The sequence below is a fragment of the Sphaeramia orbicularis genome, chromosome 17 (genome assembly GCF_902148855.1).
Source record: "Sphaeramia orbicularis chromosome 17, fSphaOr1.1, whole genome shotgun sequence".
Lineage (NCBI taxonomy): Eukaryota > Metazoa > Chordata > Actinopteri > Kurtiformes > Apogonidae > Sphaeramia > Sphaeramia orbicularis.
The window spans coordinates 27,694,543-27,718,471 of NC_043973.1; the positions used below are offsets into that span (position 1 = coordinate 27,694,543).

The window sequence follows — 23,929 nt, forward strand, 5'->3', positions numbered from 1 at the left end:
TTTTTCTCCAATCATTATATTAATAATGATTAGGATTAGGTTTTTTCTGCATTATTCATTTTCAGTCTATATCTTTATTATGGAGTCATGTCACTTTGGTTGTCTTTAACCAAATTTCTCTCTTTTTGTAACCCTTTAGAGCAGTCCATAAGCATTGTGCGGGATCTTAGTTCAGTAGAAGTGACAGAACCATTTGCCGCTGTCTTTGAAGTTGAAATCAGTATGGAACTGGTAAAACCTCCCATATGGACTCTGAATGGAGTTGCTGTGCAGGAAAGTGCTGATGTTGAACTGGAGAAAGAAGGCACTCTGCATCGTCTCACTTTGAAAAAGACCAAAGCTTCAATGACCGGATCTGTGCAGTTTACAGCAGGAAAGAGCAAATCTCAAGCCCAGCTCACAGTCAAAGGTAATGTCATAAACAATACGTGGCTGTAGCTGTATCATCCTGCCTGGTGCACAGATTGCCCGTATACAATGTAGATCTAATCACATGCTGTTTTTTTTACATTTAGAGCGTCCTCTGGAGATAGCAGAGCCGATCAAAAATGTGAAGGCAAAGGAGAAAAGCTCAGCAATACTTAGTTGCAAATTCTCTGCTCCACCTAAAGAGGTTCAGTGGTTCAAAGATAAGGTACCATTGGCACCATCAGATAAATATAACATGAAGCAAGATGCTGCAAGGGCTCAAATCACAATTCAGAAGTTGACTGAGGAGGACAATGGAGAGTACCGCTGTGTATCTGGACCTGCTGAGACCAAAGGCACACTTACAGTTGAAGGTACTACATGAAGTTTGAGTGCCCTACAATCTACACCATTTTTCTTGTCAGTCTTTTTTTTTTGAAGAATTAATCACAAAAACATCCATTATTACAATTTGTTCACATTTTGAAAATTAAACACAGAGTAAACAAACCAAAAGTACAACAGAAGAAAGCAAACACAAACACACATTTTAACAACCCTTGTCCATCCACCCTCCCACCCCCCATCTCAGGACTTATGACTTATCACACAAAGGGGGGGGGGGGGGGGGCATAAATTCTAACAATATTCAGGTTGAGTTATCAATGTTTTGTTGAAGGGGATCCCAAGTCTCATTAAACTGGTGTAGTTTATTTAACAATGACAACTGGATTCCAGCCATAATTTAACTGAAGGAATTCTGATTTTTTCCAGAATAAATCAAGTCTTTTTGCTACAATAAGTGCATAAGATAGCAGTTGACGGTGGTGTTTATTAAGTTGCGAAAACTGATTAGAGGTTCCAAGTACAACCGAAAGTGGATCAAGTTTCAACTCTATCTGAAGCATTTCTGTTAAAGTTGTAAATTTGTAAGTCCAGAATGGAATTAATTTAGGACACAGAACATAACTATGGAGAAGAGTGGCTTAATCAGTAAGGTATTTGTCACATAATGAGGAAACAGTTGGAAAGAGTTTGTGTAACTTTGTCTTTGAATTATGTAGTCTGGGGATGATCTTAAATTGGATAAGCTGGTGCCTTGGGTTAGCAGAGCACTAGTGTATATTCTCTAAAGCATTATCCCAAAGTTCGTCATCTATCTCCATATTCAGATCCTGTTCCCAGTGTGTCTTTATACCTTGCACAGAGGGTGGTATTCTGGACAATAGTCAATCTGCACCATTTTTAAATGGTGATTTGACATGATATTTGACAAAAGTGGGCATTTAAACTCACATCATTTTCTTGTATCTGTCCAGTGCGGGAAATCAATATCTCCAAACACATGGTGGACACTGAGGTTGATGAAGATGGCGATGCAGTGTTCACATGCGAGATAAACTATGCAGATGAGGAGGTGCAGTGGCTTCTCAATGACAAGGTGCTCTTCACTAATGAAGTAAACACCATCAGCCATGATGGTAAAGTTCACAAGCTCACGCTGAAGAATTTAGCACCACAAGATGGAGGTACTATCAGCTTTCAAGTACGCAAGGTGAAGGAATCTGTCACGCTTAAAGTTAAAGGTATGAATGACCATGCATTTCAGACATGTTAAAATAGATTTACAGATACATTTAGATGCTATATTTATTTATGTATAATACATACAATTAGCATTGGGTAATACGGCTAAAAAACACATATCTTGATATTCTTAAGATATAGTGTGATATATAATACATATGTACAATATAAAAATACAAGACAATGTAAGAATCTTATTTGTATCAGCAAAATGGGTAATGAATAACAATGAATAATAATGGGTAATGAATAACACAAAATGCACAGCATACTGTATATTTTAATAGTGTAACCTCATTGTACAGCATTAAATTAAACACAATAAGATGCATTACACAACTCTTATTGACTTATAAAAACTGAAAAAAAAAAAAAAAACGTGATGAAATATACATTTATATTGGTAATTAAGGTGTATAATATTTTAGGAATTTTTAACTTTATTATATAATTGATAATTCAGTTTAAATATATGGGGTTAAGGGTTGATGGCTGCCAGAGTGTGTGTGTCAGTGTGTGTTAATTGGCGAAAGAGAAAAGAGCATGCTGTGGAGCTGCACTGTTCTCTCCTGTTAAACTTCTGTGACTAATTTAAAACATATTTAGAGGGTTGGAAATATCACACACACTTGATATAATGAATGTGGTACCGTTTTATCTCTTAAACAAACCATAGAGTAATCTAGATACTGATGTGCTCACCCCAAATGGCGAGAACATATTATGTGTTTCGCCACGTTCACCCATAGGTACCTGGGATAGGCTCCAGTACCCCCCCGCGACCCTAGTGAGGATAGAGTGGGTTCAGAAGATGAATGAATTAATGAATATTATGTGTTTACCTTCTCAATTACCCTCCAGAAAAACGTGCGGTGTTCCTCAAGTCTCTAGATGATGTGGTGGGTGAGGAGAAAGGCATGATAACTCTAGCATGTGAAGCCTCCAAGCCCAGAGTTTCCCCCACCTGGAAAAAGGAAGGTAAAGTCCTGAAAGCTGGACCAAAATATGAGCTCCTTCACACAGGCAAGTCTTTGGGACTAATCATAAAGGATGTCACAAAAGAAGATGCTGGGGAGTACAGTTGTGACCTCGGAACAGAAGTTTCTAAGGCAAAGGTTACTGTAAGAGGTTGGTATGGTTGTCATATCATATATATCATAGACGTGTTTTTTTTAGCACTGCACAGTTGAATAAAACTTTATGCTTTCTACCCTAGAAATTGGTATTGGAATAACAAAATGGCTGAAGTCAGCTGAAGTAAATGAAGGAGAGACATGCAGCTTCGAGTGCATCTTGTCTCGTGAGAGCACAGATGAGTGCTCCTGGACTCTTAACGGTCAAACCATTACAAATGGAGGCCGCTTCAAGATCACCAGTAAGGGACGCAAGTACATGATGACCATAAATGATGTCACTCCTGCCGATGCTGGAGAGGTGGTCTTCAACATTAAAGACTTGTGCTCAAAGACAACATTAGCAGTAGAAGGTAGGCTGACATTTTTAATGGGTATAGACTAAATTGTGACTGTTACAAATTCTTAAAAACATGTTGTGTTCTTCTTACAGGGAAGGCTTCGTCTGTGTCAAAAGGACTTCAAAATGTTAGTGTTGTTAAAGGTGAAGACGCTGTGTTTACCTGTGAGGTAGTACAGTCTAATTCCACTGTAAAGTGGGCGAAGGAAGGCCAAGCCATCAAGAAAAGCCAGAAATATGACATCAGTCAAGAAAATAAGGTCATGAAGCTGACCATCCATAATGTCTCCTCTCAAGACTCTGGAGAGTATAGTTGTGAGGTTGTTGGAGGTGCAACAACCAGAGCTAAGCTGGAAATCAAGGGTGAGACCTTTTTCTATGTACCTTGGCTGTTTAAACAGAAATTGTCAGTCTCTCAAACCTAGTTCATAGATAATCTAGGTTTATTAATCTCTGTCTTTCATACTGTGTTGTACTGTGATATCATATTTATGATACTATGAAAATTGCAACTTGAAGATTGTAAGTTGCCTTTTTTCTACAGAACCAATCCATAAATTTACTAAAGCGCTGAAGGACAGCCAAGCAGAAGAGAAGAGCTCCGTGATCCTGCAGTGTGAGACTGCACAAACCCCATCCACAGTTACATGGCTTAAAGGTCATTCGGAGCTCAAGTCTGGAGGTCAGTATGAGATGTCCCAGAAAGAGGGGCTTTTAACGCTCACCATCAAAAACCTGGAGGAAAAAGACACTGATATCTATACTTGTGACGTGGGCACTGCTAAGAGTATGGCCAAGGTGACTGTCAAAGGTAAGAATTTGACGATTTTATACTTACTTACTTTACTTTTGATAAATTGACATAATTAATTGCACTTGATTGTAAGTTAAGAATTTGATGAACAGAGATTATGTTGTTTCATGATGTTTTTGCCGTACAGAGGTGGCTATTTTCAATAATCCTGCTAAAAGATTTAGAAGAATACTAAACTAATTTTGTATGGTATAAATAAGGGAATAGTTTGATCGGTCATGTTTTGTGCCATTTATTTAAGGTGTGGCAAAACCTTAGGTACCAGCATTTTTTTAATACCCACTCTGTATGATTATTTGATGAATGTTTGGGTTTTTTTCTGTTGGACTTTGGTTTTTACATCGATTGGCTTGTTGGTTTTGCTTGTTTAGTGGTTTTGTTCTGCTTTAAAGGCCCTCCAGTTTTACTGGAAAAAACACAGGCTGTTCATTGTTTTGCAGGGAATGTTCTTAATTTGTGCACCTTACCTGTCAGTCTTATTGATCTGTTGTATGTGCAGTGGTGTTTAGATCACACACACCACATCAGCCAGCCTCCTCAAAGATGCTCAGGTTCTACAGTGGGGTTTCTATTCTGCTACTGTAAGAGAAGTAACTGGTAGAAACCACTGACAGAAAAGACTTACTGACTCAACACAGATTTTTGGTCATTTTGGCATAGGCTAGATATTAGTTTTCAGGGTTTTGCATTTTGAACTTATTACTAAGGGATCTGTTTTCCTTTTTTGGACATATATCTGCCCTCTTTGTCTTTGGATTGGTCTTGTTCAGACACTGCATGAACATCTAAATGTTGTGAATGAAATCCATCAGCATGTACATATGATATCAGTGACCTGTTCCAAAAATGTATTTTCATGCAATGTAATTACTACATAAATGCCTGTTTCTTGCGTTACTAATCTTTTGTGTGTTTCTGAAATGATGTGCACTGTAAAAGCAAGGACTATTCATGTTGTTGAATACAAGTTGTATTCAAAAGGTTTGCACTGAGTACCTGGAGCGGGTAAAATAATCCATCATCTTCATGTCAAATCATTCCCTATTCCAACCATCCACAAAAAATGCAACATTCTGTTTAATACAGCCAAGTCATTGTTCTTTTATTTAGCCCTGCCAGCTTTTTTTAAAACAGAAACTCAGGAACCAGTTACCAGTACATATTGTTTGTGCTTGATGGCTTTGCCTGATTTTGAGTTAAGTCATGTAATGAAGGCTTGGTTGTGCAGCACTACCCCCGACTTTCACAAAGAAGCTGACAACTCTGGAGGCTGAAGAGGGAGCCAGTGTTACTCTGTGCTGTGAACTCTCTAAACCTGGAGCCTCAGTGGAATGGAAGAAGGGGACACAGGTCCTAAAGTCTGGAGAAAAGTACCAGATAAAGCAGAAGGAATCAGTAAATGAACTGCTGATCAACAAAGTAGTGCCAGACGACAGTGGAGAATACAGCTGTGTGTGTGGTGACCAGAAGACTACAACCAACATCAATATCAAGGGTAGGAAGAGGACATTGCGCAGTGCAGGGGTGTCAAACCCATTTTAGTTTAGGGGCCACATCCTCCTAGTATGATCTGAAGTGGGCCGGACAAGGAAAATAATAACATAATATATAAGTAATGTCATTTCCAAACTATTCTTTTGGTTTTAGTGTAAAAAAAAAAGAAGGAAATATATATGATGAAAATGTTAACCTCTACAAGCAATCCTTAAAAAATTGTGAATAACGTGAACAACCATGAAAACACTGAACTTTTCTAAGAAAAATAAGTGCAATTTTAACAATATTCTGCCTCAGTTTATCATTTACACATGGGATTACAATTTACAGATCACAGTGGATCAACAAATACATATTAAAATTACAGTTCTCTTATTTCATTTCAGGTTATTTGCATTTTTTTGTGAAAAGATAGTTTGTAAATGTAAAAACTTTGATGTAATTTTGCTTATTTTTACACTTAAACAAAGAGAAGCAGTTGGAGCTGTTGTTATATATAGGATACTGTGGTAGTATTTTACAGGTCTGATCTACTTGAGATTGATTTGGACTGAATGTGGAACCTGAACATCTTCAGTAATTTTAGCATTTTACAAATTCATCCCACGGGCCACATTGGACCCTTTGGCAGGCCAGTTTTGGCCCGCAGGCTGTGTGTTTGACATCCGTGGCATAGTGTCTGCAAACTGCAAAGAATGGCATTGTATATTGTACATTATATATTTTTTTATTATTATTTTTTATTATATTGTACTGTTTGGGCTTTTTTGTAATTGAAGATCTGTGTGTTTCATTATGTTGTAAATGTTTATAATGTCATGTAACGCCGCTGACTGCTAACATACTAATACTTGCTCAGCCCAACCTGTGACCTTCAAACTGAAGTTGGTGAACCAGGAGGCCGAGGAAGGAGCAGGTGTCACTCTGCGCTGTGAACTCTCTAAACCTGGAGTTCCTGTGGAGTGGAAGAAGGGGACACAGGTCCTGAAATCTGGAGAAAAATACCAGATGAAAGAGAAGGAATCGGTAAATGAACTCCTTATCAACAAAGTGGTGCCAGAAGACAGTGGAGAATACAGCTGTGTGTGTGGAGACCAGAAGACCACTGCTAGCATCAAAATCAAGGGTAGGAAGAGGATTACGCTGTGCAGTCTGTGAATTGTTTAAAAAAATATATGGAAGGGCTTTGTCGTCCTAGATTGCATCTTGTCAGTGTTTGTTTTTTCAGTCGGTTTTATTTGTTTGTTTTTTGATTCTCACATTGTCTGACTCCTAATCTACTAATAATTACTCAGCCCAACCAGTGACCTTCAAACAGAAGTTGGCAAGCCAGGAGGCTGAAGAGGGAGCCAGTGTTACTCTATGCTGTGAACTCTCTAAACCTGGAGTTCCTGTGGAGTGGAAGAAGGGGACACAGGTCCTGAAGTCTGGAGAAAAGTACAAGATAAAGCAAAAGGAAACCATTAATGAGCTGCTGATCAACAAAGTGGTCCCAGAAGACAGTGGAGAATACAGTTGTGTGTGTGGAGACCAGAAGACCACAACCAACATTAGTATCAAGGGTAGGATAAGTATTGTTTATTAAAGGGTTTCTATGCAATGTTTTATATTAATTGTATTTACATACAGCTCGGGAAAAAATTAGTTCAGTTAGTGGAATCACATTATTTAATCACAACATAGTAATGATTTTATGAAGATTTGACTATGATGACTACAGTTTCCCTGAAGTTTAGAGGGTTTGAAAATAGAATGTGTTTTTGTAGAAAGAAATCATTTTTAGTGGGTTATATTAATTAAGATGTTCAAATGTGAATATACAGCTCTGGAAAAAATTAAGAGACCACTGCAATTTCCTCTGAAATCAGCATGTCTGCATGTATGACAGCCAGTCCATTCCTGTGTCTGTTGAATTCCAACACAAGCACACCTTATTCTACTTAATAAACACCTGATCCATGACTTATTTAGGAAGGAGAAGTATAAACACCACTACTGTGTCCATCACTATCTTCTTACAATAAGCAAAAACAGTGCTATTAGTACCAGAAAAGTAATTGGAATCAAAAAATAACTATTGAAAACTACTGGACTTCTGCTCTGACAATGTTCCCAAACTCTGAGGACTTTCTGTCAGGGCAGTGCTCTTGGCATCAGCTAGGTCAATAAAGGTGTGGATGACGGACCACCAGATGAAGACCCTGTCATGGCCAGCCCAATCTCCAGACCTGAACCCACTTTGAAAACTTCTGGAGGAAGATGGCTGGTCACAAGCCATGGAACATTGCTGAGCTTCTTGAATTTCTATACCAAGAGCTGCATCAAGTCATCCAACAGCAATGGAGAAGAGAGTCAAGACACATGAAAGCTGTCATTGAAAATCAGGGTTATTCCACCAAATATTGATGTCTGAACTTCTCCCAAGTTACAACATGAGTATGGTGTTGTTTAGAAATGAATATGAACTTGTGTTCTTTGCATTATTTGAGCTCTGAAAACACCTGCATTTTTTATTTGAAATTTGGGAGAAATGGTGGTAGTTTAGAGAATAAAACAAAAATGTTCATATTACTCAAACACATACCTATAAATGGTAAAATCAGAGAAAGTGATAATTTTGCAGTGGTCTCTTATTTTTTGCCAGAGCTGTATGTCTGTATTGTAGTTACACATTTTGGTGAGTGTTTCCATTTTTTTTGTCTGCATGTTATCTTGGGTTGTTACTTGACAGTGTTTTGTGTGGTTCATGATTTGTTATATACAGTATATACATATATTTCTTACAAAATATATGTCATGTTGTATTGTTGGCTACTAACCTACTAATACTTGCTCAGCCCAACCAGTGACCTTCAAACAAAAGTTGGCGAGCCAGGAGGCCGAAGAGGGAGCCAGTGTTACTCTGCACTGTGAAGTCTCCAAACCTGGAGTTCCTGTGGAGTGGAAGAAGGGGACACAGGTCCTGAAGTCTGGAGAAAAATACCTGATGAAACAAAAGGAAGCTGTGAATGAGCTCCTGATCAACAAAGTGGTGCCAGAAGACAGTGGAGAGTACAGCTGTGTGTGTGGAGACCAGAAGACCACAACCAACATCAAAATCAAGGGTAGGAAGAGAATTTGTGATTTTAATCTCTGTGTATCTCAGATATTTAGGAAAGTCAGTTTCTTATATTTTGTCTAATTTCTTTTATATTTGTCACTACAGGCCAACAAATGTTTCAGCTTTAATCACAGGTTATTTAATTCACTTCAGGAATATTTGCTGTACACTTTGTTCATGTCTTGTGTGAAGCGTTAGTTTTGAAGCAGTTGTCTTTCCTGTCAAAGTCTTTGTTGCGTTTATTTTCTTCATTGTTTTGAATAAATATCAGTTTTATTTGTGAGTGATTGGAACAATTTAGTGTACCCATGAAAGTGTATTGTATTGTACTTTTCTGCTGTGTGCTCTTGTGTTGTGATGCAGAGTGTGAATTTTGTACTTTTCTTTTGTATGCTGTCGTATTTGCTGTTTTTTTTATATGTAAATTTGAACACATTTGTTTTGATGTTTGCATGCAATTTTAAATGATCAGTGTTTGTGTTATTTTTTTTATTTATGCAAAGTATCAGTCACATCACTGACTGCTAACCTGCTAATAATTACTCAGCCCAACCAGTGACCTTCAGACAGAAGTTGGTGAACCAGGAGGCTGAAGAGGGAGCCAGTGTTACTCTGCACTGTGAACTCTCTAAATCTGGAGTTCCTGTGGAGTGGAGGAAGGGGACACAGGTCCTGAAATCTGGAGAAAAGTATCAGATGAAACAAAAGGAATCCATTAACGAACTCTTGATCAACAAAGTGATGCCAGAAGACAGTGGAGAATACAGCTGTGTGTGTGGAGACCAGAAGACCACAACAAGTGTCAAGATCAAGGGTAGGAGGAGTCATGCAATGGAGCTAGTGTGCTTTACCTGCTGTATGTGGGCTAGTGTTATGTGTGGAACACCTGTTTCTGCATGTCTCACCATTTGTCACCATCAGCCTTTTCTTTATTTTTGACACCTTTATTTGTTGGAGCTGCATTACATGTTTTCTGTGATGATTTTTTCTTTTATTTCAGCTTTTCTCTGGGTATTGTTTACTAACAGTGTGCTATTAGTTGCTAACAAATAAATACATTTTTAGCTCAACCAGTGGTCTTCACAAAGAAGCTGACAAGCCAGGAGGCTGAAGAGGGAGCAAGTGTTACCCTATGCTGTGAACTCTCCAAAACTGGAGTTCCTGTGGAGTGGAAGAAGGGGACACAGGTCCTGAAATCTGGAGAGAAGTACCAGATCAAGCAGATGGGATCAGTAAATGAGCTCCTTATTAACAAAGTGGTGCCGGAAGATAGTGGAGACTACAGCTGTGTGTGTGGCGACCAGAAGTCCACAACCAACATCAATGTTAAGGGTAGGAATGTTTGTAATACTAACTTCTATCTCATATTGTTTCTCTGTTTTTTAAGGAAAATCATTGTTATACTTACATTTTGTGATGCATATTTTTTATATATGTGCATGTATGTGTTTGTAGCTACAAATACAGAGATTTTAATGCTTTAGGGTTACATGAGTTACTTAACATATGAGGAATATTTGTTGTACACTTTGCTTTTTTTTTGAGTTAAGCACTCGCTTTTCCTGTGTTCATTGTTTTTGCTTTCTCTTTTGTTTTTGGAATCTTAACGCAAATGTCAGTTTTCCTTGAGAGTGATCAAATTAATTAGTTGTACCCATCTAATTTTACATGTGACTGTTTAGATGTTTCTGTCTGGATATGTGTTCTTTGTTGACATACAAAGTCTGAATTTTGATGTTATCCTTTTTTGCGACAGTTATGTGGTTGGAGGTGATGGTCCATACATCTGTCTGTTTTTCTGTCTGTCAGTCATCATTCTGTTTCTGAGATATAACAAAGTCATTCAATATTTTACCCACTACATTTGGTACAATTCAGCAGTTATATGTTAGGGTGGTACCTTTTGCTGTTTTGTCTGTTGTCTGGCTGTACAAGCATGACTCTGACTGTTGTCTCCCATGTCGTTCATCATTTAATTTTTGGAGCACAACAAGAAATCTGACATGTCTTTTTGAAGCTGCTACAATTTTTCAGTTATGCACTGAAGTGGTTCCTTTTGTTCTTCTCTGTGTGGTCTATCCATTCAGTTTATATATCTATTTGTATATATTCAGTGTGCCATTTTCTTTAAGTATCCAGCTCCTCTGCTGTCAGTGGGCTATGAATCTAAACTAACAACAGTAAGAAGAACCTCTTTTCCATTTTGCGAGGGGTGTCTGATAACGTTCTTGATCGTATGATGCATTTCCATGGCTGGCTTTGATTTTGCCATCCATAATGTTTGTTGCTGATGTAGAAACTGTTTTCTCGTCATAAGACATTTTATCAAGCTGATCAAAATTAGTGAACCTAATTACAAATGCACTAGTGATAGCATGTTATTGTGCTAGCTGATTCCTCAGATTTGGAGATTGAGAAGTTAACTTTTTAATACTATTGAGTTTTTAATTCTAATGGTGAAGTGAATGGTGAGATTCTGAATGTAAATCTGCTTTTCTCAGCTGTTAAGCTTTCAGCTCCTCCTTCAGCTGCTAAACTGGATTCTAAGAAGCAGGAAACCAACACAGAAATTGAAGGTATGGAGACCAATGCGCTATGCTTGGCTTTCAGCTTCATATTCTCTGTCCAGCTTTATACATAGAGGTTATGATGGTGTAAAGCAGCATTTCTCTGTAGCTTACTAGCTTTTTTGCAGGTTCTGTGCCTCTGATGGGTAAGGTGTTTCTGTCTTGTGATGGGATTGCCTCTTATAATTTTCACCTTGATCACCTTCTCTGTCAGTGCTGTATTCCAGTATGTTGCACAAACCAGGTCATTTTGAAAATAGTTTGGAAAACTTGGTGTTTTGCTTGTGGCATGTAAAGGATTGTGGACTTGTGTTTAATTTTTATTGATGTAAGTGGATTTTAATTATGGTCATTAATCAGTGCTGTATTCAGGTGGCAGTGCACTGGCAGCTCTCACCAGACTTATAGACTCATATTTGTATTTCAGCCAAGAAGCCTGAAGCTCCATCTGTAGTTGGTAAAGATGAACACAAGAGACAGGAGATAAATGAGACAGTACAAGGTAATCTAGAGATGACTGACAGCTGCGTTTGCTGTTTACATGTGTACAGTGTATAGCTTTGTAAATTTAAAGCTGTTCAACACTTCTCGTCACCATTTCTTTGCTGCTGTTATCAAACAGAAAATTACTAATGCCTTTTACTTGTCCTAAGTTGCGGTATTTTATGTGCCTATTGTCTTTTAGTATTATGGCTGGTTGTTAAATCTCACTCTGTGTAATTTGAGCTAAAGTGCCTCAGCATCTGTGGGTTTATGTAGTCTATGGTTTATTTTGTTGCACGGAGGCTGACGTATTGATGTTACGAGCTGTTATTCCTTCAGATGGTATTCGCTGTATGGTGTTGACCTGTATATTATACATAGAGAGACTTATTTCAGGGCATTTACAATGTTATTTTGATTGTCATACTTTAGCTGTCACACTGCCAACCACTGAACAGACTCCTGAACAGCAACTCAAGCAGGAGACTCAGGGAGAAGTGAGAGGTGAAGGTAATGGGACCGGTCTATTTGCATGGATGACAACTACTTTGTACTTTGAAACACTGTTGCACTCTGTTCCTTTGTTGCCAGTGAGAATGATGAGAAATAATCATTGGTTTAAATATTGTATATCCTGATATCTTTTTTGTCTTAACATGTGGTATGTTAACTGCGCACTGGCTTTTTAATGTCATGGCTGGCTCTTAAATGTCATGAGCTTTGTCATTACTTGTTCCTTTGTTTCCATATCTGTGAGTTTCTCTGATTTAGGTTTATTTGTTGGTGTTGCATGAAAGCCGACATATTGGGGTTATGGTTGGTCTTTGTTCACAGCAGGTGTTATGTGCTTTTTGTTGTTATCCTAAAGCCATTATAATTTGTTTGTCTACTGTAATTTTGATTGTCATACTTTAGCGGCCACACAGCAAACCACTAAACAGACTCCAGAACAACAGCTTCTCAAACAAGGGGCTCAGGGAAGAGTGGGAAGTGAAGGTAATGAAACCCACTGGTGGACATGGGCGTGGCTTTTGACACAGTAACAACTGGTCACACTCCACTTTTATAGAAAAGCCAGTGTGCAGCACATTATGTTGTGATTGTGAATAAAATGTAATGATTTCATTCTGTTGTGTACATGTCCAGTTGTTTTGATCTCTGTTGGTTTGTGCTTTGCACTGTCTTGAATGTGGAACAATTTGTTTTTAGTCCAACGGCCCAAAGGGACCGATGGATTTTTTGATTATTGGTATCAGTTGTTGTCTGTCCCTCGTCCGTAAACAATTTTTCAAGAATCTTCTTCTCTGAAACTGTCAGTCAGAATCACTTGATATTTGTTGTGGAACATCTTTGGGGTAAGGTCTACTTAGTTTGTTCAAAGAATTGGGAAATATTTTTTATGAATTTTTGAAATTTTAAAAATCCCCATTGGTTTATAATGGCACAAATTTCAAAGTGCTATTACTTGAAAACAGTTGAAGATACTGATATAGTTGCTATTGGCAATAGATAGGAAGTCACATATGGGCTTTCATTTGGTGCCATGGCCTTTGACCTTGACTGACCTTGAAAGGTCAAACCCAAGGTCATCTATGTTCAAATTTCTAGAAACTTCTTCTGCAAAACCATCAGCCAGAATCTATTGAAATGCATAGCAGAGGTTCCTTGGGGCAAGGTCTACCAAATTTCTTCACAGAATTGAGAAATATAGATTTTTCCAATTTTTATGAATTTTTTACATTTTTTAAATCCCCATTGGTTTATAATGGGAAAAATTTCAAAGTGCTATAACTTCAAAACAGTTGAAGACATTGATATAATTACTATTGGCAACAGATAGGAAATCACATATGGGCTTTCATTTGGTGCTATGACCTTTGACCTTGAAAGATCAAACAAATGTCAATTAATTTCTTTAAATCTGCCATTGGACTACAGGACCCCGGTCCTATTTTTTTTGTTATTGGACGCATTTTGGTATGTCTTGGTTTTTGATGATCTGTGGGAAAGGAGAGTGGCTTTCTGTTTATGCCTATGTTGTTGTGATGGTTTCCTGGTCTAACAAAGCATTTTTTTTTATTGTTGTTTGAACATTAATATAAGAGACATGGACTTCTGTCTGTATGCCAAGTTGTGACCGTAGAGATGGATGTGCTGCATAATATGTGTTTTTGTGTGTTTTACTTGTCTGCCTGGCTGTTGTATTCAAGTTATGAGCATCATTATTGTCAGGTAATATATGTATTTAATCTCAGCTGAGAAGACTGCTGCTGAAACAGCTGCCAAACAGGGTACACAGAGGCAGGGCATCAACGAGCCAGTGGAAGGTATGGGAGGACACCAGGACTTCTGTCTCTTTGCTTGTCATTATACAGGACACATTCAGTGTTATATGTTTGGCTGTGGCTTGTGGCTTTTGTGAATAGTCATGGATGAAACAACACACCTCCTGGTGTGTTAAACAAAAGAATATTGTATAAGCCTAGGGTAACAGTGTCATATTGATTCATACTAAATATAGCATTATTTGCTGTCATATTGGCAGTAGTTGCTGTGTGACTGACCTTTCGTCACACCGGAATAACTTGCTTTTTTAAAGGTGAATTGAGATTGAATTACCACTGTTATTCGCGTATTTTGGCTTGTGGCCCTTCTGAAGATTCCAGTCACTTTTAAGCAAAACTTTTTGATGATAATTGATGTAAGAGCTGAAAATGGATATTTGTGCAGCATGATAGAGAAAACAGCTTTGCATCCAGTTAAGTCCTTTCAAAATTAAGCTTTTTGGCTGTTGGCATTGTATGCAAGCATGTTTCAGGTGTAATCAGGCTTCAATTTGTCATCACAGAAATGAGGCCAACCCATCCAGCAGCTGCTAAATTAGAATGTAAGGACTCAAGCAAAGTGGCAGTGGAAGGTATACATTTTTCTCTTTACAAGATATTTTACCACAAATGTATTTATTAAGTAGTTGTTTGCCCATTGTTGTTGTACCTCTGCTGTCTCTGTTGGAGACAAAGCAACTGTTCACAGCTCTGTCTGTTGTTTCAGTATACAGCATTTATTACTGCATACTGCATGAACAACAGTATCATTATCAAGTAAGATTAATACGATTTTTGCCAATTTAAGAACAATGAAAATCAACTGTAAGTGGTATTATGTTGTCCTTGTTCTCGATATATTGCCTGATTGGTAAGATTTTATTTTCATTTAAGTCAAGTAAAATCTACCTTTTATGTCTAAAATATAGCTGAAATTACAGCAGAGAACTCAGTTGCTATTAGAGGAACCTCCAAAAATGAGCCTGAGAAGCAAGAATCCAAAAATGGAGTTGAAGGTATTTGTTTATCCAACATAGAAACAGGAAGAGTACTCTCTGAAGATGCACAGGATTCTGTTCATATTCAGTTGGTATTTTGCATGATTGACTTTGCCAAGGTACACATTGAGGTAGGTAATTATGCTGAAAATCTGATTTTGGGTGGTATGTTGTGTTATTTTGGCTGATGATTTGGAACTTGGTATTCATGGTTCCATTTTGTTGGAGGCTCCCGTCCTAATGTCAGTACTCTTGGTGTTTTTAGGGTGTTAAGCTATAGATGCGTTATTTGGTGAATTTTTTCTGCTCCTTGTTCATCACATTAAATATTGCAGCATAGTTTAAAAAACCTACAGAGAAACAAAACAGGGCTGTTTCTGAAGTCATCCCAAAGCCAGAGTCTACAACCAAACCAAAGGAAAGGAGGAGGTTGAGTTTTTGTGGCAGCCACATATTTCTTATTTTCCTTAATGTTGTTTTGTTTTCTGTCTGGAAATTTGTATGCAAAGTATTCCATTTGACAGGTGTTGCTCAGTTTGTATTCATGGTTCACCTATGAATGCCAGATTGGCTGTGGTCTGGTTTGTTGTTGTCTCAAGATAAAAATAAGTGTGGATGGCATTTGACAAATTTGGTAATTGCTTAGCTGAACACTTGTATTGGGATTACCGAATGTGTGACAATGCAGTGTGTGTGTGTGTGTGTGTGTGTGTTTGTACGTATATATTTGAATACTCATATTTTTGTGGTGTTGATACATGTAAAAATTGTTTCTCAGTCAGCTAAATCATATGACACCTGGTATTTAACCTGAAATCATGAGAGTTACTACTATGATGCACTTTAGGGACTTCAGCGTTATTCACTTTATTTATTTATTTCTCAGTACTTCCAGTCATATTCATTCAAGATCTGGAGAACCAAGAAGCTGAGGAGGGAGGTAGTGTTACACTGCACTGTAAGCTTTCTAAACCTGGAATTTCTGTCGAGTGGAAGAAAGGAACTCAAGTTTTAAGTTGTGGCGAAAAGTACCAGATGAAACAAACAGGATTTAATCATGAACTACAGATCTTTGATCTGAGACCTGAAGACACAGGAAATTATTCCTGCTGTGCAGAGGATAAAATAAGTTCAGCTTCTTTGGTAGTAAATGGTATGATGTGGACTCACATTGTTTTTTTTGTTTGTTTTTTTTTACTCACTTCAAATTCAATTTGATTTTTAATATGAATTCTTTTTGTACTGCTAATGAACATCATTTATGATTTCTTGTCATTCATCAGTTGTCCCAGTTAACTTCATCAAAGAGCTTGAAAGCCAATCGGCTGATGAGGGGGGCAGTGTTACCCTAAGTTGTGAGCTCTCTAAACCTGGAGTACCTTTGGAGTGGAGAAAAGGAGAACTTGGTCTTTGTCCTTGTGCCAAATATGAAATTAGTCAGACTGGACTCCTTGCCACACTAATAATCCATGACGTAGACCTAGAGGATGCTGGCTGTTACGTATGTGACTCTGGTGACCACCAGAGTATGGCTCAAGTTGTTGTTAAGGGTATGCTGGCAAAAAACTCTTCATTTTCCTGTGGTTGTGGGGGTTGAGGTCACATGCTTGAATGAAGCTCCTCAAAACTACATTTAATGATCAGTCAGCTAAAGATTATGTAATTGAGAAAACCCTGTCATTATTGTGGCATTAGATAAAACTTGAAAGATGATTTTACAAGGTTTCACCCATTACAGTTACCCAAATTACCCATAATGCTGTATATCTTACTTTTTTATCATTAGTTCTTCATGTTTCTTTTCATTTCAACTAAGTATTCTAATCTAAGCTTTTAATTTTCACTTCCCCACAGCCCAGCCTGTTCTTTTCAAGAACCAGTTGCAGAATCTTAAGAAAGAGGCTGGGGAAAATGTCACTTTTCAATGTGAGATCACAAAGCCAGGAGCCAGCGTGGTGTGGAGATATGGTAACAAGGTGCTGGAATCCAGCAGCAAGTATCACCTGAAACAGGAAGGGACTGTAGTAAAGCTTGTCATCTATAAACTGCGGCAATCTGACTCAGGAGAATACTCATGTGATACAGGCAGCCAGAGGTCTACAGCTGTCCTCTCTGTGAAGGGTAGGATCCTTTCCTTTCCTTTTTCCTTTTCATGCATCCACTGGACTTCAGTCTTCCTGTCTGTCCTAAATCACTTTTTGTTGACCTCTTTACAAACACTTGAGCATGAGCAGTATATCAACCCTTCATCAAGATATCCTGTTTAGGGTCTTCCCTATTACACATGTTCAGTCACTTTTTCCTTACCTCACTATTCATTCTTGCCTTCTTTTATTCACACATGTTTCTGTTATGCTTGCTCTCTGTTGTCACCTTATCATTCCCGTCTGATTCTGGTTTTCTTTCACAAACATTAACACACCTTGTTCTATCTTTGTTTAATCTCATTTCTCTTTATATTAATAAACACATGCTCACTGAAGCCAACAGTTATGTAACTTTGCCACTGAAATTTCTCAAACAGAGGCAGAAGTAAGCATCCTGAAGTACTTGGACAGCTGTGTGGTATATGAGGGTGAAGATGTCCGCTTTGAGTGTTTGGTTTCCCATGAAGAAGCTCCTGAGACTCAGTGGAAACTTCAGGATGTCCCATTACAGAATAACGAAATGAACCTGATTGAGACTCAGGGTCAGTTGCATAGCCTCACCTTAAGGGGCATCACTAAAGCTGACTCAGGAACAGTCATTTTCACAGTGGGTAACCACACTTCCACTGCTTCTCTGACTGTCAGAGGTAAGGGAAATATCTGGCACTTTTTTGCACTGTTTTACTTCTGCAGTAATATTGGAGTTCTTCTGTTCATTTGTCCCATTTGTCTTCCTTGTGAGACATCATCTGTCCTTCTTTTGAAAACTTCTTGTAAAGTATCCAATAATGTGGATGCTGATCTTTTCTCTGTTCATGTCTCTTACTTTTTTGTGCATCATTCTTTTCCTTTAAGTTTACCTTAAATTTACATTAAGTTTATCATAAATTATGTCTCCATCTCATAATTTCTCTCATTCTGAAATATTTTGTGTGCAGCTATTGTTTCCATTCTATAAGCAAACATCCTAATATTATTTCTTGGAGAGGTCTGATGGCATGATTGGTATGATAGAGTTTTTAATTTGTTAGTGTTTTGTCTCAAACTTTAAAGCCACTGAGTAGTGAAATGGTTCTGTTTGTATGCTTTCCGATAGTAAAGTGGAATTGTAAGTATATGTATGTAGCATCTCTGCTGAGTACAGTGGAGTTTTTTTGGTGGTCTTGTTCACTTCTGATTCAGTCATTTATCAATGGTCTTTCTGGCAGCTGCTCCTGTAACATTCAAGAAAGGGCTGGAAACTCAAGAGGCCACAGAGGGAGGCAAGGCCACCCTGTCCTGTGAGACATCCAACCCTGATTGCAATGTAACCTGGCGGAAAGGCTCGACTGTGCTCACTCATGGGGAGAAGTACACTGTAGAGAAGAAAGCCACCACTCAAACCCTGATCATACACAAAATCTGTGTTGGAGATAGTGGAGAATACACCTGCGATACAGGCGAGAAGCAAAGCACTGCTTCCCTAACCGTGAAAGGTAACAGCGCACCTTCATTCCATCTCGTCTGTGTCTTTTGTACTCCATCTTCCCTTGTCCTCATCCTTCCTGAAGTTCACTTTAAATTCATCCATCTTATTGTTAAGTGTGGATCTTTGCTTCCAACCCATCATCTTATTTACTGGAATATTATGGGTCAAGAATACAAAATTTGATGCCTTACTTCATGAAGTCATGGCAATTTTGTTAATTTTTAATCTGTTGTAATAATTGCGAGTTAATATAAAATTTGTATGAATTAAATCAATTCTCATTATAATGGTGCATACTGGAGTACTATCCATCTTCCTCACATGCACTTTGAATCCGTAACCGTTAAGATACACTCATCATCAGTGATGGAAACACCATCTGATCTCTTGACCTTCCATGATCCCTTTCACTGTCAGAGCATGTGCGCATCATCCGAGAGCTCTGTGATACGACCGTGACCACTGGCCAGGATGCTGTCTTTGAGGTGGAGGTGTCACACCCCAATGTGACAAATGGCGAGTGGTGGCTCGGAGACAACCTCCTCCAAAATAATGATCTGAATCAAATGAGCATTCGGGGTACAGTACACCGTTTGGTCCTGAAGATGGTTACTACAGATGAATCTGGAGATGTTGCCTTCGTTGTCGGAGAAGAGAAGAGCGTGGCCTGTTTAGAGGTGGAGGAGAAACCTAAAGGTAAAGAAGATGACATGGTCAAATTTAATCCTCACCTGCTGAAATGAAACAGCTTTGGCTTGGCAAATGAGAATCAGCTGGCATCATCACCTTCGTCATCCTAACATTTAAACATTTTTTCAAGTTTTGCATTTATTTTGTAGTGTTTGCTACTAAAGAAAATAGTATCAAAAGGTAACACACTAACAACGGCTTAATATGTAAGATTTTCCTAAAAAAATAAATAAATAAATAAAACAATGTATAGACTCATAAAATTACAGTCCCACTCAGTTCCCACTCATAACCCCCTAGAAATGTGTGTCAGTATATTTAAGTGTAAACACATATCTTTTGCTTGTGTTTCTTGTTTTGCTGTTTTACTGAATTTGGGGCGTTACTATGTCAGCAGGAAGTGACTGTGTTCTCTCAGCCAATAACAGCACAGCACATCTCTGTTATGACTCCATTAAAAATGGAGCAACTCTGGTACTAACACTAGTCTTTTACTCTGGTCTTGATCTGCAGCAGTCCTCTTTGTTTGTCCAGTCACTCAGAATATTACTGCAGGGTAGTGCAAAGGTGTAGGTGCATTTAGAACATAGTCACTGTGAGATAATCATAAAGTTTTATTTCTGTTTTACAGCTTTTTTCTCAGTAACACCACTCTCTCTCTTAAATTACTTAGTAGCTTGCTTGACCACTGCTGTTCTCTCTCTTCATTGACCTGAGTGGAGGAGCTAATTTTGATTTGCCTGTTGATAAATGGAACATGGGAAAATCTTACATATGCCTTTTGTAACTTTCCATACAAATGATCTGTTTTATAGCTTAGATTCTTCGCTGTTCGATCATTATGCTGCAAAATGTGTGGAAGCAATAGTAGTCACAGCTTGCATGGAGACATCCTCCTCCTGTATTTCTATACTGTAGTCTTTAAAAAACTGATATCAAGACAGAAAAGGTAAATGTAAATGTTTAACTGTAGTTTTGTAATTGTAATTTCCAGTGTTGATATTAGAGAAGCCACACAACACTGTGGCATTAGAGGGTGAAACAGTCACTCTGGCTTGCACGATATCTGACGCCAAAGCCACTGTCACCTGGATGCGAAACAAAGTGGCCATCAAAGCAGGTCTCAAGTATAACCTGCAGAAGAATGGAGCATTCCAACAGCTTCATATCCACAACCTGGTGCCTGAGGACTCAGGAACGTACACCTGTGACACTGGAGATGCACAGTGTGATGTCACCTTGACTGTAGAAGGTAAAGAATGATGCCACATCTGAAAAATTCCCTGCTGTTGATCAAATTCAAGACTGTGGACCAAGATAGGACTCAAATTTTCTTGAAATGTCACTTCTATCACCAATCACCAATCTGGCATCAGTATGCATCAGTAAAACATTCTTCCAAAGTCCCGTAGAGATTCTTGCCTTATCATCAACATCTGATGCCAAACTTTATCATTTTAAATTTTCACCAGGTGCCCCAGCATTCTTCCAGAAGGAGCTCAAGAACCAGGAAGCCATTGAGGGCGATGATGTCATCCTGCGTTGTGAACTATCTAAGCCAAATGTTCGTGTAGAGTGGAGGAAAGGAGGCACAGTCCTCCAGTCTGGTAAGAAGTTTGAGACGAGGCAGGATGGGCACATTCAGGAGCTCTTTATATGGAATCTGGATCCTGAAGACAGTGGATACTACACCTGTGATGCAGGAGATCAACTCACTACAGCTTCTTTGACAGTGCAAGGTAGCCTACCTCAATACTGTCTCCATTGTTAAATTCTGACAGTAGTTTAGAATATATATGTTTTTTTGTTGTTTTTTTTTTATTATGCTTTGTGTTCAATAATCTAGAGAAATATATGAAACACTAAGGGTAACTGTAAATTCTTGACTGTAGCCAGTACAGTGGTAGGTTTGTTTTTTCTGTTTGGTATCATATGACTTTTACATTGCTTATTGTCAGACGCTCAGTTTATGTATATGTGTATTTTCCACTCTACAGTGAAGGAAGTCTTCATTATTTCTGGTCTTACGACCACTGACGTCTTTGTTGGGGAATGGGCTACCTTCTCCTGTCAGCTGTCTGGTCGGGCTCCTGGCAAGGTGCAGTGGTGGCTGGATGGCACCTTGCTGGAGAACAGCCCGTTTAGTGAGATAGGAGTGTACGAGAGCCATATCCACACACTCACCTTAAAGAACCTCGCCACAGATGACTCTGGCACTGTTATGTTTAAAGCTGGCAATTTGACATCAACAGCCAAACTCTTAGTCAAAGGTATTACATTTGAGATAACATCAAGCATTGAGAAATAAAGTAACTTTCTCTTTCTAGACCCTGCAAAATATTGATGATACATCAAAAATGTTTGCAGTTGTCTGAAATTGCAACATTTTAAACTTTTTCCAAAAATAAGATCTTGTTTTGCCACTACAGTTTACTGCTTGATAAAATAGTGGCTATTTTTCTGGTATATTTAAAAAAAAAAAAAAAAGAAAAAGCTTCCTTGACACAAGAATTCAAAGATACAATTTGGTGCAGTGCTCCCTGAAAACCTTATAAATGAATATTGTTTTTTGCAGGGTTCATGACCAAATTAATACCGGAATTGTGTCATCATGCATGGGCCGACACAGTTTCATTAATATTAGCTTTAGAGAGTTTCATGCTGTACGCTTTGGTACAAACATAATGAACAGTATAAGTGGGTGCAGCATCACAATAGTCTTGTTAGAGTAGATAATAAGTAAATAATAAGTAAACCCAGACACAGAAAAGTTTTGGATTGGTGTTTTAGTGATGCAAATCTGGTAGATCTTAGTGTTTTTCCATGTATGCATTACTTTGCTCTTTTTTTTTGTTGTGCTCCCTTTTTGGTGCTGATGTTTTTAAATGGTAATCACGATTATGTTTTTTCAATTAATAGATAAAGAAAATAATTATTTTTCTGTATTTGGAATTTTGTTACTCTTAAAAATATTAAAATGAACTTGCTTCAGCTGTACAAATGTTTCAGTTAGAATATTTTACTAATATTCTAAATATTCAATCAGACAGTAACAAGAGGAAAAGTAATAGTAGTAAAAGTAGTTTTGTTTCTCAATTTTCACATATTTGACATGAAGTTTCCCAGCTACTGTCAACATGTTCATGAACTCTTAGTTTTCTTATGAACCAATGTACCTTTAAAACATGTTCACTTTTGACAGAGAAGACAGGAAACCTTTCCTGCCATTAATGATAATTAATAACTAATATGTTTTTATTATGGCTACTGTTAGCAATGTTAGCCAAATTCTGAATGTTTCAGAACTGGCTATAACATATATATATATATATATATATATATATATATATATATATATATATATATAGTTTGCGATGGTGATTTTTTTAATACTGGTCTATAAACCCATTTAAGCCTCTTACTACAAACAAATAGAATTCCTACAAAGATCATAGATGAAAATCCTGTGTTTGCTGTTCAAAGCACAATTGGTTTGATTTATGTAATATCAGTCTTGATAATTGAGGGTAGTTGTTTGTAGTGGCCAAATTGAATCTTATTGTTGTTTGTTGAATTTATTGGTCTAAAATGTGCTTTCAGTCACAATAATGACCAGATTTCAGAGCATGTTCATGCAGCATTTTAGGATTCAGTCAGCCTGTTCTTTTACACACACAACACGTACACTCAAACTCTTTTAATGTAATTTTTCTGCATGTAAAAAACAAAAAAACTATAAGAAGTGGTACAGTTTTCTCCTTGTTAAAGGGGTATTTAGGGTAATCTCTGAAGGCGTTTGTTGTCAAAACACAGGCTTGAAGGGCAGAGGATGTATTCTACCACCTGTAAAACAGTTTGAGGTAAATCTGTGATGCTTTCATATATAATTAAAATTGACTTAATTTTGTTTTAATTGTAGGAGACAAAAGCATGATCGTGATTATTATACCATCATCATCATCATCAGCCCTACGTTTATGTATCCTTTGGCACTAAATATGAGTGAGGTGGTTGTACTTAGGAGGTAACATATGTAGGCCTGGCTTTGGTGATGAGATTTGATCTGGGTTTTTTGGTCAAGACTTAGAAAACCAGTGATTTATAACAAATGTTGTGCGAGGAAAGTGCTGCTCCACCCATCCGCTCCGGCCGTCTGCTGTCAAATACTGACCTTTATTCTCATCTCCATTACCCCATTGTATCACCTGACCCTACCCCTTAACCTGCAAGCACAATACCCTTTAACTCTATCACACCTTGCCTATTAATCTGGCATTTCACTCCCCCTCCTGTAATCACCCACCAAGACTTAGTAACCTGTGGTTATGACTATGATGCCTGACAATTGGGCTTTTGACCCTTATTCAGCTTCA

At 37.9% G+C, this 23,929-nt stretch overlaps 1 protein-coding gene across 1 annotated transcript in view; it reads left to right on the forward strand.

Annotated features, from left to right (window-relative positions):
• obscnb (obscurin, cytoskeletal calmodulin and titin-interacting RhoGEF b) overlaps window positions 1-23,929 on the forward strand; it is a 63,253-nt gene that overhangs the window by 19,154 nt on the left and 20,170 nt on the right. Inside the window, exons 25-46 of the mRNA XM_030160231.1 lie at window positions 140-409; window positions 516-782; window positions 1,728-1,994; window positions 2,857-3,123; window positions 3,212-3,481; window positions 3,562-3,831; window positions 4,013-4,279; window positions 5,511-5,777; window positions 6,639-6,905; window positions 7,075-7,341; window positions 8,617-8,883; window positions 9,427-9,693; window positions 9,945-10,211; window positions 16,138-16,404; window positions 16,535-16,801; window positions 17,106-17,372; window positions 17,776-18,045; window positions 18,607-18,873; window positions 19,284-19,562; window positions 20,551-20,808; window positions 21,029-21,295; window positions 21,554-21,826. Of these exons, the coding sequence (XP_030016091.1) occupies window positions 140-409; window positions 516-782; window positions 1,728-1,994; window positions 2,857-3,123; window positions 3,212-3,481; window positions 3,562-3,831; window positions 4,013-4,279; window positions 5,511-5,777; window positions 6,639-6,905; window positions 7,075-7,341; window positions 8,617-8,883; window positions 9,427-9,693; window positions 9,945-10,211; window positions 16,138-16,404; window positions 16,535-16,801; window positions 17,106-17,372; window positions 17,776-18,045; window positions 18,607-18,873; window positions 19,284-19,562; window positions 20,551-20,808; window positions 21,029-21,295; window positions 21,554-21,826 (5,895 nt within the window). The remainder of the gene's footprint in view (window positions 1-139; window positions 410-515; window positions 783-1,727; window positions 1,995-2,856; window positions 3,124-3,211; window positions 3,482-3,561; window positions 3,832-4,012; window positions 4,280-5,510; window positions 5,778-6,638; window positions 6,906-7,074; window positions 7,342-8,616; window positions 8,884-9,426; window positions 9,694-9,944; window positions 10,212-16,137; window positions 16,405-16,534; window positions 16,802-17,105; window positions 17,373-17,775; window positions 18,046-18,606; window positions 18,874-19,283; window positions 19,563-20,550; window positions 20,809-21,028; window positions 21,296-21,553; window positions 21,827-23,929) is intronic.